Source organism: Penicillium soppii (genome assembly GCF_028829465.1).
Source record: "Penicillium soppii strain IBT 18220 chromosome Unknown utg000005l, whole genome shotgun sequence".
Lineage (NCBI taxonomy): Eukaryota > Fungi > Ascomycota > Eurotiomycetes > Eurotiales > Aspergillaceae > Penicillium > Penicillium soppii.
Window position 1 is genome coordinate 5,081,439 of NW_026643235.1, and position 18,270 is coordinate 5,099,708.

Here is an 18,270-nt window from a genome sequence, read left to right on the forward strand (position 1 = left end):
CCGCAACTGTGGATCTAACGCCAGGCCCTCAATTTTAGTGGGGAGTCAGCGATCTGCTGATGAGGCAAAACATGGGCCAGATGCCACCAATGATTCTGAGCTACGATGCTTTGACTTTTAGAATTATAGAACCGATAGAAATAATCATCTATAGTTATCTAGTAATAGAGATATCACTGGAACATCATCGATAAAGGTTGAGATTATAACGTTCTAGGAGCTCTCAATTGTTGATGGGGTGTACCATGTACGGACACGCACCAGGGTACGCGGGAGCCCGCATAGCGGACCAATGATCGCGCGCAGAACCGTAGTGAGCCCTCATTACACTTGCGACTAGAGTAGAGGGTATAGAATCTGCAAAAAATTTTATTCTTTGACTACCAAAAGTTATTTTAAATGAGAGAATGGAGAAAGGTTTGTTCATTGTTTCCACCTCTATAAAGTAGAATGGAGAAACATTGCGGAAGGTACTAGACAGCCCAGAAAGTCTGAAGACCATCGCACCCCGTTCTGGTATAAACAGCACTGCCATTCCCTATCCCAACACCATCCCTAGATATAGGCCTCAATCATGACGTTAGATCAAACCCCTAGCAACCTTACGGGCAACCGAGCTAGCGTCGCAGGGACGACGCTGTGACAACTTCTTAAAGTGACAAGAAGAGTCCTTACACCTGTAAACCAGCTGCCAAGTGCCGTCATTGTCCTCAACCGACTCAGCACCCAAGCGGCTAGGCAGCTGACAGTAACAACGATAGTTATTGTCATTTATACCTCGACAGTCATTCCAATAAAATTTATGGCAGTCGAAACATTTGTAGTACCTACGGCCTCCATTACCGTTCTCCTTCTCTTCCTGGACAGAAGCGAGTTTCAGGCGCCGACCACAACATATCTTCCCAGTTGGGAAGTACTGTTCATCTGTCATGTCGCAAGACGTTTGACCCTAACCGATGTCAGCGGTGTTCTTTTCACCAAGGGGACGGGCTTGAAGAAGGCTACCTGGTCCTGAGTGTGTAATGGCTTCCTTTTCCCGACGTTGTACTTCAGAGAATGAAACAGGCAAGGAGGGGGTAGCGCTCCTATATACTTGACCAAGCATTCGTTACTAGTAGGCTTTGCCGATTGGCTGACAGGCTACATCCCACTAATGTCATTCGTTGTCCATTATTGAACACCTGCAGGCGCTTACGATGCCGCACTGCGCTGGCACCAGTGATCGTTCAGAAGCGGGGGTCGACTTGTGAGCCAGGTAGGGGCTAGTTCCAGACAGATGCCATGTGTGCCCGTTTCTATGGCTGGGGAAATGAGTCATAGGGTTTCTTGCATACACGATAGAAGGGTCGACATTGACAGGGATAAGGAAAGTGCGGGCTGACTGGTACAGACGACTTCGTAAATGAAAACGTAAGGCCAGGTAGAAAAAGGGTTGTCAAACTTTGGAGTGTTAGCACGTAGACATGTCAGAATAAAGGGACATAGCCGGGTCGGAGGGAATTGGATAAACCTTCGCATAAATGGTAGACCGACGCGTCTTGTGTTTTGAGTTTTGACGCGTCGCCAAATCACGTGCTCCGGGAAGATGCAAGTGCCATTTCTGTCATCTCTCATATCCATGCCAGGTTAGCCTAGCCGTCCAAACCCTTTCTAGCAATTTATGTGGGCATAAGACTGACTAATACATGCGAATCTATAACTAGTGTCTCCTTCCTCCGGGTGCCCACCAATCCTGGTGCTCCAGGAGCTTCTCATACGGGAGTCACATGACGATGAGGCTAAGGAAGTGCCTCTCTGGCCAAACTGTATTTAGTTAGTCACATGTGTACCCGCTTTGCTTGTAGCTTTGCCCATCTCGTCTTCGCCGTTAGACGTGACGACAAAACTTAGCTGTCCATACTGAACGTTAACCACTGAATTGCTTTTTGGGCGCTCGGCCAGTCCCAAGCTTAAATTCTTTACTTTTATGTCAGCGACAGCTCCTCGTATGTATCACGCCCTACCAGCTCGTCTATGATGGATTCTTCCATCAGGTCCGCGCCGGAGTGGGCAGTGTCGCTTCCTGCTTCGCCTATAAGGGAGGTCCCTCTCGAGGTCCTCCAGGGAAATACAAGGAAGACGATTCTCCTAGGTTACACATCACCTATTAGCGGACCAATCAAAGACCTACACAAAGCTTCGCAGCAGCCGAGCAACAAGGAATGACCTCTCACTTCTCCAAACCCCTCATATGGTACAGCACATAGTAGGTTGGAGGAAGTTCATTAATATTCAGCTTAATGCTAGGGCAAAATTAATTTATTCATTTTTTAGAATATGCCATTTCCTTGAAGTGCTTTCCCTCAATTTAAATTCGTTACAAGCCAGCCCAGTCCTGATTCCTATTACACCTTAATATTAACTACGCAAGGAAGTTCTTTCTGCTCGCGCTATATCTCTGTCGCTGATTTTAATTTAGAATGGCTGAGAAGGATATTTCCTCTCTGATCAATGAGCTGAACTTAGACTCAACTCAGCGGCATCACACATTTATCCAACCTTTGAAAGAGGACGATGTTTATAAGCCGAAGACTCACATAAGGCATCGCAGTCAACCCGGCCGTCGAAGATTACGTGACGACTACACGTCACCCCAGCAGAACCGCACTCCAACCCATCATTCAAGACAAGAGAGGCTGGCTCTTAAAGCCAATAACTCTGCAAATACCACAGAACTATCTTCATCCACGAAGGTCAACTTTGACTCTGCACCAAAATTGGACATACAGAGTGCTTCTGCTGAAGCAATCGCAGCAAATGATCCACCACCATCAAAAGTCAAACCCTCGCATGTCTACATAGTTCAGATCATGTGGCCCTCTGAAGAGGTCGAGGGGGTCTACTATTCATCAAAAAACGCAAATAGCCGAGCCATGGAATACCTCAATACATAACATGGTATCAATGCGAGCGATATATCGGAAAAGCGAGGGCGTTTTGGCCAAGCTACCACGACAAGTAAAGTTGTGAAAAGAATGTGGACGCATACAGGCACTTTGTAGATTCTCACCCGTGATGGGACTCCTTGGATCAGACTCTTGAAGAAACCGGTATACTCCTACCATGTACGATATCTTGACCACGACTTACGACAACCACAACCATGTAGACCTATAAGTGGCACTTTCATCATGATAAAATGCCCTGGCATTCCAAATATTCTATCCGAATTTTCATAAATAGAATAACCATGGAGTTATGGTCCGTTGAATCCGGTCATTTTTGATGCCAAAGTGCTTATCTAAGCATACACTAAACCCTTCTGAATTTCGTGGTCAAAACTAAACCCTTTTTGATTTTCGTGGTCAAAACTAAACCTCTTTCGGAACACGGCATAACTATCTGATAGATTCGATTCCAGGTTCGATTCCTATGCTGACTGGATCTCTCTGCGCCCCTATTCGTATCACTTGAAAAATATTCCTGCCACGTACTATCGCATCAAGAATGCCTACACTAGCTTATTATGGCACTACCATTAGATGTTCTAACGCGAAAAAGAGGACGACCGCGAACATATACATCTACTAAGGCAAAGCAAGTATCGAATGTCACGCAACGGCGGAACCGGCGACAGTCTGCCCGTGCTGTATATCGTGCCCAGCAATTCGACCAGCACTATTCCACCACAGTGCCCCTATCCACTGATATCAATGAACCTCCGTCAATCTATTTTCCTCCCGGGGAACTCTCTATCGCCACTGAGGTTGAGCAACTTCTACCGCCTCTGAGCCCCGACCTTAGACTATGGGAACCACCGATGCCTAAGATCCCGCCGATAGATAATGAGGTGCTACTAGAATCCACGAGTGATATAGCTAACGATCCTGCTCTAGCAATCTCGCCGGACAGTGTATAAGAAGGGACTACCGAAGCTAGTCCTATACGAGGGATAACTGAAATCCCGGTTCAAGCGACCGAGCCGTTTGTGGTTCCACCCCCCGTGCAATCCGAAGACTTGACAACCAACGCGGCTAGCAATATCCATAAATTAGCCTAGCTTCTTACTGACCAGCTTCAACAACACCATGGCTGCTACCGCCAGTGCCATACGCAGCAGGAGAGTGAACATGGCATACAGCATACGGAGCATCTCGGTCTAGGAGAGTATATAGACCGGATTCAGGTAGATGGGGGATACCCAGATGTTCTCAGTGCCGCAACAATGGCTAGACGTGAGGACAACCTCGCAGGAAAGACCAGCGCAGCCCGAAAACGGGAGATCTATACCGGGATAAGTCCGGCCACGCCTGACGCTCGTCCAGTCCACCTCTGCCTTGCCGCCGACTATAAGCCAGAACGCCTAACGGCGGTGACATTTGATATCGATAGTATTGTTGGATTCGCGCACAGCCTAGCAGTGGCCAAACTTAGAGTGCGGTGGAACTCGACTCAGATGCCTGTCTCTGATCTTCGTTCGAGCCTATATCTAAATCCCATTCCTACTGTAACGGAGTGGATCCTGACTCTTCAGAAGTCCTGTCATAGAGACGGGTTATCGCCAGCGTGTCACTGTCGATCACAGAGCGTACCCTGACCGCCACTCTACCCCGCTCCTATCAATGATAAATAGTCCATTCTTGGGGACCGGGAAGTTCCCCAAGAATCAGTCTCTGTACTATTCACATAATACATCTGTTCCGGAGCCATCTTCGTCTTACCTAGTTGACAGGCCCTATCCTGTAAACACTAGAACCCCCCTATACTTTACACCTACACACTATATTAGAAGCAATGGTCGCGCTCATCACGTCCGACGGCCGGTACATAAGATCCCATATTATACATTTAGGCGGTTAGTCGGATTTAAGGATATATCCCTTTACTTCCTATTCCCGCGGCTATACCGGGAGGAGCAGCAATCCAGCCGCCTCCGTGATGATGACTTTCGGATCTGGATAGACTAGATACTCCTCCCTACAATCTACCGCTATCACGATGGTTCGCTTGTCTAGCATTATCCTTCTAGCTTTGACCACAGCCGGCTAAATGCTACGGCCCGGGGTGTTGAGATGCGCTCGTAGCGAATGGATCCAGTCGCTCGGGAGTAGCTTCTATTCTATTTCCTCCCATCAAATGCACTCTCGCTTATATGGGCAAGTATTCTAGAGACCATCGAGAGCGCTGGACTCTAGCAATTCTTGGACGTGACCATCCTCGTCTAAGGTAAAAACCTGAAGACATTGACCAAAGCAAATACGTGGGACGGTATAATGCAAGAGTTTGCCTAGCATTGGGGTAACACGATCGACGAGTCTCATCTCTCCGATCAATTCTACATCGATATTGGGAAAGAGACCTATCCTACTAGGCCCTCATAGGTTGGTGGCGTTGGACTCGACGTATCTAGGCACCGTTCGGACGGAGAGCCCCTTATAAACCAACTAGTGGCACAGACCATCCTCTAGCGGCGATGCTGCTTAGAGTCGTATACTAAGTGGATTAGGCAGTAGTATCCTCCTAAGTCCTCACGTCCAAAGCAGCAGTTTTATCCGATCAGCCTACTCCACGACTCGGGCAGCCTCACACTAGAGACGTATCGAGCCGCCCCGTAGCGGCAGGTAGGCCTTCTCTATACGCAGCTTTATTCGAGCGTTAAGGAGGTTTTCGCGGTAGGGGATGTATACCTATTTACGAACCCGGCCGTAGACACCTTAGCGCTAGACCCCTAGCTACGTAAGACGTGGTAGTATGTCGGAGGAGGTCTTAGTCATGACTAGACTGCGACATCGCCCATGGACGGGCTGGTGGGCATTGCCCATGGGCCTTATGTAAGCGGGCAATGCCCACCGTGGGCATGCCCATGGACGGGCCCTACCCTTAGGGCCTATAGCCCATGGGCGTCGTGGGCGCCCATGGGCCTTTTTAGTAAGCAGAATTCCTTGACCTCGTGACTTGCATTATTTGTGCATTTTAGCTCTGTATTTTTAAGTAATTTGATTACATGTAGACAGCAGTGGCATTGGCATACAGTAGGTTTAACAGGCATTTATTATAGACATACATTCACACTAATACGATACAAATTGATCATCACTAGGTTTGCCACGCTTCCTTGCTTCTCTTAACCCAGGGCGCCTTTGAGTGCCACTCTCATCTCCATAAAGAGGGAGATGAGGACTGCTCTCATCTTCGCTGTCGACTAGCTCACTTCTCTGTCGCTTCCGCGCACTTAGCACTATAGAAGGACAAGGAAGCTGACTCGCCATTACAAACTCGTGCTCGATCAGTCCGACAGGATCATTATCCTCGCAATCCTCACCATCGCTGATTGGTTCAGGCATATCAGTGGTAAGCTCAGCCTCTCTCTGTTCGTCTGCTTCTTATATAGAATCTAAGGACATATCCTCATCGGGTAGATCTTCTATTTCAATGTCGAATTGGGTTCTACACCGGAACATCATGATATCCTGGACTGTCTTCGCACTCAGCCGCCCACGCCGGTAGTGGCAGACATCCCGTGCTGAATTAAAAAGACGTTCAACTCCAGCGCCTGTTGCGGGAATAGAGAGAGTGTCGCGAGCAACACTTGAGAGAATCGGGAATTCATTCTCATATTCCTTCCAGAATTGTAAAGGATCGACTTTTCTCCTTGCTATAATAGGTATAAGTATTCCCGCTCGTAATAATAGTGAATATAACGTACGCTTTTCAAGATATCTAGCGAGTTCGTGCTCTGATGTTGATAGATTGGAGTGAATGTGAGGCCGAAGGTCGAGGAGAGCGTCTAGGTCACTTGTACTGGCTAAGTGACGGTAGGGGGGTTGCTCTCCTCGTAGGGATTGTGTCTGGGTGTGTCTTTGGGCGTAAGGAGCTATGAACTGGCGAAGCGTTTCCTTGTACTGATCACTCCATTTTGTGTCGTTCTCCGACGTACCCCACGCCTTACTTGAGAAGAAGTGAAGCTTATGCTGGGGTGCAAGAATTGTTCCAATCGCGTAGAGACTACCATGGATCTCTTTCGTCTTTGTGTAGTAAGATGAAAGCTTTGCCATCCCAGCATTGAGGGCTTGTAGCATCGCCTTCTTCCAAGGTATGGTTTTCGGAGTGAGTCGTGCGATCGATTCCTCGAAGTGCTCGAAGAGGGCGTTATAAATACCAAAAACATGATGTACCGTTATTTCTTTGGTCTTTGAAAGCACTGTGGTAAAGCGGTAGAAAGGCTCTGTGATATACAGAAGGTAGTCGACCTGCCGCCATTCTGCCTTACTAAGTTTGTATTTCTGGGTCCCAATATTATCACAGTATTCATCGTAGGGCTTGCTAAGGCGTTTCGCACGACGAAGTATTAGGAAGGTTGAATTCCAGCGTGTACGGACATCTTGGATAGGCGCAAGTTTCGTTCTATTGGTCTGGAGACGGAAGAAATCATCGCGACGTTAGGGGCTTGCATTAATGAACACAGTAAGCCCTCGAATCTATATATTTATTAGGTATGTTAAATAATAAAAATAGTAACATACTTACCTTAACAAGGGTTTGTATAATGACTTGTTCACTCTGGGAAGCACGGAGCGATCGAGCTTGGGCTTGGGCTTAGACATCTGAAACATTCCGATCTATAATATCGTTCTAGGGATCGGCCTTCACTGATCCAAGTAGCTCGCGAAGGCTTAGCTGGATAACATGTGCAAGACAAGGGATTCGAACAACCACTGGGCTATTCGGTAGTTCAAGGGAGTCAATAGAGTCTTGAACTGCCTGTACCAAAGTTGTGTTATTTGATGCGTTATCTGATGTAATCGCTAACACGCGATCAGTAATATCAAGCTTCTTAAAGATCTCCATAAGCACTTCACTTAGATTCACACCAGAATGCGCCCTATCAAGTGGTTCGAAACCAAGTAGGAGCTCACGGTAATTCCAGTCTCGGTCGATAAAGTACCCTGTGATCGCCATGAATGCTTGCTGAAAAGGCGATGTCCAGCAGTCAAGGGCGATTAAGAGCTTCGCATCTTTTGGTAAGGTAGCGAGAATTGTATGCTGCTCCTCATCGACCAATTTCTTTAGCCGGCGTTGAGCAGTGCGAGGATGGAGTAAAGTAGGTTCAGCTGGAGCCTTTTGTGCCATTCGAATCAAGGAAGCAAACTGTTTCCTCTTAAGTATCCGGAAAGGTAGGTTTAGACTGGTAAGACATTCAATCTGCTCTCTTTCCCATTCATCATTCGAGAATTTTGAGATATAAGAAGGCTCTAGTGCCTAATGTATAGTAGTGTTAGTTATCTTAAAGGGTATAATCATATAAGACTTACCGATATATGCTGTATAGTCTCTTTAATCGACCGTTGTGTAGACTTGCTTTTACCACCCTTTTGGCATCTACCTGAGGTCATATGCCGCTTTAGTGTGTTAGTGCCGCTTTGCTTCGCGCTTGGATGAGGCAGTGTGGCCCCACAAGTCCGACACATAACCAAAGGTTCGCCTGTAACATAATGTGCTACCTGGTCGAAGTTCTCCCAGACATCCGATGTGTGTTTTGCATCCCATCGTAGCCTTTGTTGTGTCTTAGTATCGCTGCCGCGTACTGTTGTGCGCCACCACTCAATAAACTTTGCTTTAGACGTGTTGTTCATCGCGTCGTAGAGGATAAACTGCTTTCTCCGATCGGGGCCGATACGTTTGAGGGAGCAATTAAGAAGGGCCGGTTGAGTGAACTCAGACTCTATCACTGATATAGAAGTCTGTTGGCTGTTAAAGAGACTAGGATCAATATTTAGATCAAGGTTAGGATCAAATATATCGTCGACGTAGGAGAGGTCTGGTTGGGAGCTCGGAGGAAGCGAAGAGGGCCCTGCGGTATAGGCACTAGGTTGGGACATAGTGAATATAATGTAAGGGACAGTGTAAAGACTAAGGGAGAGTGTATGATATTAACTTACATTAGGCAACTTGCGAGTCGCAAGTTGCGACTATATGAAAAGGGGGTTACTAGTAAAAGGGGTGCTTGTATAGATCTGATATATCATAAATCAAGTGTTGACCCACTATCCTATCCCACGGGGGGGGGGCGAACTCTGGCAGAGTTCGCTGTTAGGGCTTCCGGTTCCCGTCTGCGATTGGCGGAAAAAGAAGTGGGCCCCGCCTGGGTTCAGTCTAACTTGCGACCCAGGGTTCAGGATCCAAATCACCCCCGTTCCGTCTATAAATTTGCATAGTTCTAAGTGAGCATAGATATTATCTCCCATTTCGATCTTAGTCGCGCCGGCGTACTGGTTGTGGAGAACCTGGCGATTGAAAATCGGAGATGTTTTGATGGGGTGCGGGTAAGGAACTTGGCGGGGTTGCGACCGCGGCCTCAGGCATCACTTCCGCAATTAATGGAGGAGCATGGGCCGTCGTATCACCTCAACCATCTCCGTCGACCGGGATCAGGGGAGTTAGTAGATAGATGATTTGGGGGTTGGATCCGATCCCCAGTTACGGTCGGAATGACTTTGAAGTAATTTTACCGTAGACTTTGTGTTGAACATTCACCACATTCACGCACGCACTACTATACATACATCATTATCAGCCGAATCCACTTCCACTTTTAATAATGGAACATCAACTTTTTCACCGGCCGTCGACCGACCCAGTTATCGTCTGCAAACGATGCGAGCATGCTGTGAGACCGCGAGAGGTCTTGAGACATCTTCAATCACCCCACCATCGGCTTCCTATCCCACGGGGGTACCTGCAGTCTTAAAGACTGCAGGTTAGGGTTTTCCCTTTACTATGGGAGGAAAAGTGGGTCCGTCGTTAGACTGCAGGTTCTTTTCGTCGTTAGACTGCGAAGGTCTAGAGGCCTCGGATCGCTCTGAAAATTTAGGAAGTTAAAATGGCATATATGAATTTGCCCCTATTGACATCGGAGTATGCACAGCCCTCTAGTTGTTGAGAAAATGGTGATTGAAAATGCCGGGTTTTTCGAGATGTTTTGATGGGGTGCGGGAATCTGGAGGTGCGACCGGGGCCTGAGGCAGCCACTTGGTCACCACGATAAGATAAGCGGGTCGCATCTTGACTTCATGTAAACTTCGCACCCCTACTGCCGAGGCCTACAGACCTCTGATCAATCTGAAATTTATAGAGGTTATAATATAGATCGCTTTATATATCTTAGCCACTTTTTACACTATATGAATATATATATGTGGGGTGGAGGGTGATCAAAAATGGGAGATGTTTTGATGGGGAGCAAGAAAGGCTTGGCACTACAGCCATACAACACTCCCCATTCCCATTATATGCCATTCATAGGATTCAGCCATTGATTTTTTTCACCACATTCACGTTGCTCACACTATATATAGCATTCAGGTTATTTAGCTATTCCTAAAAATATGCCATTCACACCATATATGCTATTCATGTTGCTTACCACATTCACGTTATTCACCTATTCATGTTATTCACCATATTCACGGTACTCACCCATTCATGTTGCTCAGCTATTCGTGTTGCTTACCACATTCAAGTTATTCACCTATTCATGTTATTCACCATATTCATGTTATTCACCATATTCATGTTATTCACCACATTCATGTTATTCACCACATTCATGTTATTCACCACATTCATGTTATTCACCACATTCATGTTATTCACCACATTCATGTTATTCACCACATTCACGGTACTCACCCATTCATGTTGCTCAGCTATTCGTGTTGCTCAGCTATTCGTGTTGCTTACCACATTCAAGTTATTCAGCCATTCATATTGCTTACCACATTCATGTTATTCACCACATTCACGGTACTCACCTATTCATGTTGCTTAGCTATTCGTGTTGCTTACCACATTCATGTTATTCAGCTATTCCCACCATATATGCCATTTATGTTGCTTAGCCATTCATGTTGCTTAGCCATTCATGTTGCTTAGCCATTCATGTTGCTCACCACATTCACATTGCTCACCACATTCATATTGCTCACCATATTCATATTGCTCACCATATTCATTTTATTCAGCCATTCAACCCATATTAGGCTGAGGGCCCTTCCTAGCTGGCTAGTGGGCTGCTGAGCCTGCCTGGGCCGAGAATAGACTGAAATGGGATCACTGCTATGCCTGGTAGCTAATTAATGCCCTGGGCTGAGCTGAATGCCCTGCCCGGCCGGCCAATGGCGTGTTGAGCCTGTGTGGGCAATGAATGCCGTGCCTGGCTGGCCAATGGCGTGTTAAGCTTGTGTAGGCAGTGAATGCCCTGCCTGGCTGACCAATGGTGTGTTGAGCCTGTGTGGGCAGTCAATGCTCTGTATGGCTGGAAATGGACTGAAATAGGATGACTGCCATGCCTAAATGGGCCGAGGACCCTGCCTATGTGCCTCCGCCTCGTACAGAAATTCAACACACAGATCCTCCACCCCTCATCTTCTCCCTCACACACATCCCCCCACACAGAGATTCAACACACACATCCCTAACGATCTGTATAGGTTATATAGGCAAAGCAAGACTGAAACGGGATGACTGCCCTGCCTAGGTGAGCTGAGGGCCAGCCTATGTGGCTAGTGGCAGCCCTGCATATGTGGGGAATCAGTGGTTGACCTGTCAATCTAAGGCCCGGGCCGAAACGCACTATGTCGATCATCGTATTCTATATATAGTGTGTGCAGGCGGGGTAACGGGGGCTGAAACGATGCCCGGCCTATATTAAAATTCTTCTCACATTAAACTGCCTGCCCTTTCCACTCTGCTTTTCATCTGATTTTCATCTTAGTTATCCTTCACTGTTTGCTTTCATTACTTACCCCCACTACCACAATGGAACATCAGCTTTTTCACCAGCCATCAACCACGCCCGTGATTGTATGTAAGCTATGTGAATATGGTGTTCGACCAAAAGAGGTTTCTCGCCACCTCCAATCTACTAATCATCGGATGCCGAAGCCAAAAGCGCGCCAAATTGCCGAGGCAGTTCAACAATGGGAGCGTGCGGCGGAATGTGATGAATGGCAGCCGCCATTAGCGGTTAATCAGCCCGTTCCTAATTTGCCTGTATATTCAGATGGCATTTTATGCGAGCAAGGCCCGATGTGCCAGTTTGTTGCCCGGTCAATTGGCACTATGCGACAACACTGGCGTGATCATCACAGCTGGGTAGCTCCTACAAACCGGGGCGGTCGTCGGCGGCAGCATACTTCATCAGCTGCGGAGCAACAGATCCAACAATTCACTCGTATCGTCCGATGCCAACGCGCGTTTAACCAGGGGCCAGGGTCCCATTACATCCGCGTTCAAACCCTCGGAGCCGAGGCCATTCCCGGGGCTGATTTGTTAGCAATGTCTGATCATAACAGTGAGGTGATTGATCAGATGGAAAGAGCATATGCCGAAAGAGAGGAGCTCCCCCAGGTGATCGTGGCTAGCCAGCGAGACGAGACGAATCCATGGCTTCGGAGGACCCAATGGGCCGTCTATCTCCAGGGGATCAACCCGCACGACCTAGTGGACTGTGTCCGAGCCCCCGATCCCGAATCTGTTGATCAGACCGAGCAAGCTGCCTATGCAATTTGGAATTCAATGGCCGCTGTGGCTCGCATCAGCCAGTTGATCTGCACCAAAACGAGCCACACAATTCGGTGCGAGGCTGTTCGGACTGAGCGGGATCGCCTGCCACATCAACCACTACAAGCATATATGGATGCTGATAACGTTAAGCGACACACGATCCCGTGGCAGCAGATTCTCATGTTTTTCACGCGCACGCAGGCCCCACACGACTGGGCTAGCCCCCACTATAAGTTGTCAAAACGCCAGCGAGTGGCATGGACCACACTATGGAGACTAGCCCAGCAGGTGACCCATCGTAGGCCAGGGCATAGCAGGCCATTCCAACACAGGCCAGGGCAGGGCAGGCCATTTTAACACAGGCCAGGGCAGGGCAGGCCATTCTAACACAGGCCAGGGCAGTGAAGACCTGAGCAGTTCGGACCAAAGCAGTGTGCATTCAGGAAGTGATTCCGAGGACCAACAGGACCAAATCACTAGCGAATCCCCCTTTCAGCTCACACCCCTTGACTCCGCCTGTCTCGACTTTTGCATTGAGCTGTTAAACCACCGAACTAAGGTCGAGGACTATGAGAGCGCGCTCATCTGCGCTAGCGCGGTGCTTGGACGTGGAGAGGCAGGCTGGGGCACTGCCCAGAGCTATCCTCCAATCTTGTCAAAAGTGATCAAGATTGCTCGGTTTATGGTGGTCCACAAAGCATTAAAGCTAGACCCAACGGCCGAGAAGATGATTCACCAACTAGCTACGCATCAGATGGCTGGCGAATGGGATACAGAGAGTCCGTTAGATTCGCCTGATTTCACGTTTCTAACGCAAACAACGGACGATTGGTTTTACAACGATAACGATGGAGATCAGGGGGCAGCACAGCCATCGCACTTTGTGCAGTTTAGCCAGGGCCACACACAGGGCCACCGCCAACGATCATTCCGGGAGTGGGTGACCGAGATGGTCAGCCAGTTTATGGTCCGCGGCACTAACAGTCCAATGCAGTGGCTGTTAGATCTACGCACCTACGGCTTGAAGATCCATTATAACAGCACCGCCACAGGCCATGTTGGCTGGATGAACCAAGACCAGCTGTTATATCAACAGTACAGTTTCACTATGGGTGACTTCCGCGGCTTTACCCACGCCCTCGTAAGCTCCACACGCCAGATACTACACGAAGAGCTCCTGTTTAGTCAGGCTAGCTCAGTTCCCACGATCCCGTGGCAGGCTATCTATGATGATCCCACCGAGACCGCGCACGGGTGGAGCTTTCTAAAAGACACTCGTACGGTATGGCCTGTGGCCGGTGCCGAATGGATGGTGAATCGGGTCCGAAACGAGAGACCACTCCAGCAGCGTTTCATCGAGTCTAGTGCCGGCCGGCTCCGAATGTCGAATGTGCACAGTTATCTCCAACGGGTAGCCCATTTCCGCGAGAAGCTAGCCATTGCTGTCCACGTCAGCGGAGGCCAGCCTGCACGGGCACCAGAGCTGTTAAGCATTCGGCACTACAATACTGATAGTGGAGGCCACCGGAATGTGTTTGTCGAAGATGGTCTGGTAGCGTTTGTTACGCAGTACCACAAAGGGTTTTATAGTACGAACGACGTGAAGGTTATTCATCGGTATCTACCCCGGGAAGTAGGTGAGCTAGTGGTTTGGTATCTATGGCTAGTGCTGCCGTTTGTGGAGAGATTGGAGGCGTACACACAGAAGGTGCGCGGGGAGGCATCTGATGCTGAGACGACTGGGTACGTTGGATATATATATACCCTCCTCACACACACACCCAACACACCCAACACACAGTTCAACACAGAGATCAACACACAGTTCAACACAGAGATCAAACACACACATATGTATATATGCCCCCCCCTCTCTCACACCCACCCACCCAACACACACATATATACACTAACACATTCACTACCAGCCCCCGTCGACAGGCATATCTATGGTCCCCTGACCCTGGCACCGGCCGGCAGTGGTCCTCGGAGAGACTGAGAGAAGTGCTAAAGCGAGAAACCACCATTGGTTTGAACGGGCACGCCATCAATCTCCATGCATACCGAGACATCGCCATTGGGATCAGCCGACGATTTATGCGGCCATCGAGCATTTTCCCCAATAATGCCCAACAGGACAGTCGGGCCGAGGCATCCCAAGAAGATGACGAAGATGGGATCAATGCCGAGCAATGGATGGGCCATATTGCCGATCTCCAAGCAGCCCATTCATCCCATGTGGCCGGGATGATCTATGGCCGCGGGATCACCGAGCAGCCCGGTACAACGGCCCACCGGCGAGAGATGTTTCGGCTCAGCAGCACCGATTGGCACCGCTTTCTAGGCTTTGTGTCCGCTGATGACGGAGGGGCCGAGAGCGCATTGGGGCTCGCGCAGCCTTCGCCATGGCAAAAAGAAGCTGAGATGAGCCGCACGGAGCGCCGGTGGCAGCTAGCCCAGGCCGCCATCGAGCCTGAGATGCAACGGATGATGGGCAACACCGGGCTACGGCTTCGAGGGGTGCAGGCACCGGCATTAGCTGCCATTCAACAGGGCCAGAGCCCAGTGGTGGCTGTGATGCCCACCGGCGGCGGCAAGAGCCTGCTATTCATGCTACCCGCGTGGATCAGCCCCCGAGGGGTAACGGTGGTCGTTGTGCCGTTAATTGCACTACGGGGTGATCTCGTCCACCGTTGCCGGCAGCTCGGCATCGCATGTGTGGAATGGGAGAGCCGGCGGCCAGCTGATCAAGCATCCATTGTACTGGTCACGCCCGAATCGGCTATTACGGAGGACTTTATGACGTTCTTAAACAGGCAGCGGCTCGGCCATCGGCTAGATCGAATTGTGATTGATGAATGCCACGTTGTGCTAAATGACCAAAGCCAATTCCGGCCTGCTATGGCCCAACTAGGCAGGTTGATTGTGGCCCAGGCCCAGATGATATATCTAACGGCTACGTTGCCCCCGGCAGCCGAGGACCAGCTATTCCGGCGTTTACGGACTACCCGCGAGAAGGCCCATATGTTTCGAGCGCGGACCCATCGGACTAATGTTGCGTACCGGCTCTGGCAACCCAACGTGCCGAGTCGGTACCGAAACGGCTACGATTGGATCGAGCGTCCCGAGATCGTGAGATTCATTCAGGACCGTGTTCGGCGTGCCCGCTGCGCGGCTGGCCGAGTGGTCATTTATGGGCCCACTACTAAGATCGTCGAGCACATTGCCCAGATCGTAGGCAGTGAAGCATACCATAGCCGAGTATTCGATCGTCCGGGCGTGCTAGCCCGATTTCAGGCTGATCCCACCGGCGTGGTGGCCGCAACTAGTGCGCTAGGTATGGGGGTTGATATCCCCAACATCCGGTGTATCATTCACATCGGGGTGCCGCGCAGTCTGCTAGACTACGCGCAAGAGAGTGGGCGAGCGGGCCGGGATGGGGACCGCAGTGAGGCCATTATCATTCAGCCCGAGGGGTTCCAGCGGCCAATATGGGACCAAATCCATGAGGACCCCATCAAGGCTCAGGCGGAGCAGAGCCGGCTAGATCGTTATATATATAACGGAGGGTGTCGACGGGTTATTCTCGATGAGTATCTCGATGGGCATCACAGGCAGTATTGCGGGGATTCTGAAGCCATCGAGCAACGTTGTGATGGCTGTGATCCGGAGTGGCTAGCTAACGAAGAAGAGCTTGAGAGTGAGGTGGCGAGTGAGCTGGCCGTTGGGGGGGGACAGTGATGGGGGCAGTGAGATGGCTAGTGAGAGAAACAGCCCAGCCCAGGGCCCAGCCCCAACATATAGGTCGGAGCCCATGGAAGATATCCAGTACGGTTCAATTGAGGCCAGCCACGATGCCCAAGGACCGAGGCCATTATCGAGCGAGTCGGAGGCCAGTGGCCAGCGCAGTGATAGCGAATCGACTACGTTTCGATCCCAAGTTCGATCCACCAGTCCAATGTATCGGCGGAGTGATGAACCAGGCAGGCACCACTTAGCCGCGCCAGAACGGCCGGTGCAGTCATCAGGGCATTCAGGATCATCATTACCCGCCCAGCTCAGCCATTCAGCCCAGATCAGCCATTCAGCCCAGATCAGCCATTCAGCCCAGATCAGCCATTCAGCCCAGATCAGCCATTCAGCCCAGATCAGCCATTCACGCCCAGCAGCCCAGCCAGGCCATTCAGGCACAGCAGGCCATTCAGGCACAGCAGGCCATTCAGGCACAGCAGCCCATTCAGGCACAGCAGCCCATTCAGGCACAGCAGCCCATTCAGGCACAGCAGCCCATTCAGGCACAGCAGCCCATTCAGCCCAGCTCAGCCATTCAGCCCAGCCAGGCCATTCAGGCCGGCAAGACCCGTTATTACCCGCAAGTTCAGCTCCGTCCATACCAACAGAGGCCGCCCAACGGTTTCAACGCCAGGACCAAGAGAGAGAGGCAGCCCGGGTGAGTTACCAGCAAGCCCGCCAAGAGATCAGTGCCGGGCTCGAGTTTTTACAGCAACAGGCGCAGTTATGGGTCGGACGATGCTGGTTTTGTGCCCAACGCGGGCTTCATGACCAGCATGACTTATACGAGTGCGGGGCACAGGCACAGTCCGGGTACACATCGGCAAAGAGTTGGTGGATTCGTGTGCGGCGGCAGATTAAATATGCGGTATTCGCCGGGTGCTTTGGGTGCGGGATGCCACAGGCGATCTGCGATCGATATATTAGTGGCGGGCAGGGGCAGTGTATGTACCGGGGGCTGTTATTATCGGGGGTGGCAATGATGGTGTACAGCGAGGGCAGTGAGACAATTCAGGAGGCGTGGGCTCAGCGGCTACAAACACAGGGAGTGCAGATAGAGAATGAGGGTGAGCTTGTACGATTTTTGGGATCCCGGTTTGACGGAGATACGGTGCAGCTAGTGCACGAATATATATGGCTTCGAAGGAGGTGGATCGAGTATGGCGAGAGGGTATAGGGCGAGTTCAGATATATATAGGTGAATTCAATAAAGATGTACGGGAGGTATCAGATATATTACTAAGAATTCGGCAATATAGAGAAAAAGGATAGTGTAGAGGGGGAATAGCTTAGGCAGGGCATGAATCACCAACACAGGCTATATAGGACATTAATCGGCCATGGAGGGCATTCATTAGCCATGGAGGGCAGGCATTAGTCAGGCAGGGCTGGCATTAGCCGGGCAGGGCATTCATTACCAACACAGGCCATGCAGAGCATTCAATAGCCATGGAGGGCATTCATTGGCCATGGAGAGCATTCATTGGCCATGGAGAGCATTCATTGGCCAGAGAGAGCATGCATTGGCCAGAGAGAGCATGCATTGGCCAGAGAGAGCATGCATTGGCCAGAGAGCGCATGCATTACCACCACAGGCCATATAGAGCATGCATTGGCCAGAGAGCGCATGCATTACCACCACAGGCCATACAGAGCATGCAGTGGCCAGAGAGAGCATGCATTGGCCAGAGAGAGCATGCATTGGCCAGAGAGAGCATGCATTGGCCAGAGAGAGCATGCATTGGCCATGGAGAGCATGCATTGGCCAGAGAGAGCATTCATTGACCAGAGAGAGCATTCATTGGCCAGGTAGGGCATACAGAGCATGCATTACCAACACAGGCCATGTAGAGCATTCATTAGCTATAGAGAGCATGCAGTGGCCAGAGAGAGCATGCATTGGCCATGGAGAGCATGCATTGGCCAGAGAGAGCA

At 50.1% G+C, this 18,270-nt stretch overlaps 6 protein-coding genes across 6 annotated transcripts; 3 read left to right on the top strand and 3 right to left on the bottom strand.

Moving 5' to 3' along the window:
- Nucleotides 1–2,459: 2,459 nt before the first annotated feature.
- Nucleotides 2,460–2,933, top strand: N7529_007358 (uncharacterized protein; the record flags this gene model as incomplete). Its single annotated transcript, XM_057242885.1, has 1 exon — nucleotides 2,460–2,933. One exon carries the CDS (start codon nucleotides 2,460–2,462, stop codon nucleotides 2,931–2,933), a length of 474 nt encoding a protein of 157 aa, XP_057098244.1.
- A 572-nt stretch (nucleotides 2,934–3,505) lies between these two features.
- On the top strand, nucleotides 3,506–3,898 carry N7529_007359 (uncharacterized protein; the record flags this gene model as incomplete). The annotated part of the gene is made up of 1 exon (XM_057242886.1): nucleotides 3,506–3,898. The coding sequence occupies one exon, from the start codon at nucleotides 3,506–3,508 to the stop codon at nucleotides 3,896–3,898; it is 393 nt and encodes a 130-aa protein (XP_057098245.1).
- Nucleotides 3,899–6,050: 2,152 nt separating this feature from the next.
- Nucleotides 6,051–6,323, bottom strand: N7529_007360 (HAT dimerization; the record flags this gene model as incomplete). The annotated part of the gene is made up of 1 exon (XM_057242887.1): nucleotides 6,051–6,323. The coding sequence occupies one exon, from the start codon at nucleotides 6,321–6,323 to the stop codon at nucleotides 6,051–6,053; it is 273 nt and encodes a 90-aa protein (XP_057098246.1).
- A 363-nt stretch (nucleotides 6,324–6,686) lies between these two features.
- N7529_007361 (zinc finger BED domain-containing protein) lies at nucleotides 6,687–8,858 on the bottom strand (the record flags this gene model as incomplete). Its single annotated transcript, XM_057242888.1, has 2 exons — nucleotides 6,687–7,391; nucleotides 8,292–8,858. Coding segments are annotated over 2 exons (1,272 nt in total), but the record flags the coding sequence as incomplete, so codon positions are not given.
- Nucleotides 8,859–11,796: 2,938 nt separating this feature from the next.
- On the top strand, nucleotides 11,797–16,178 carry N7529_007362 (uncharacterized protein; the record flags this gene model as incomplete). Its single annotated transcript, XM_057242889.1, has 4 exons — nucleotides 11,797–12,841; nucleotides 12,906–14,286; nucleotides 14,472–16,093; nucleotides 16,162–16,178. 4 exons carry the CDS (start codon nucleotides 11,797–11,799, stop codon nucleotides 16,176–16,178), a joined length of 4,065 nt encoding a protein of 1,354 aa, XP_057098248.1.
- Nucleotides 16,179–16,417: 239 nt separating this feature from the next.
- N7529_007363 (uncharacterized protein) lies at nucleotides 16,418–16,935 on the bottom strand (the record flags this gene model as incomplete). The annotated part of the gene is made up of 2 exons (XM_057242890.1): nucleotides 16,418–16,466; nucleotides 16,535–16,935. The coding sequence occupies 2 exons, from the start codon at nucleotides 16,933–16,935 to the stop codon at nucleotides 16,418–16,420; spliced, it is 450 nt and encodes a 149-aa protein (XP_057098249.1).
- Nucleotides 16,936–18,270: the final 1,335 nt, after the last annotated feature.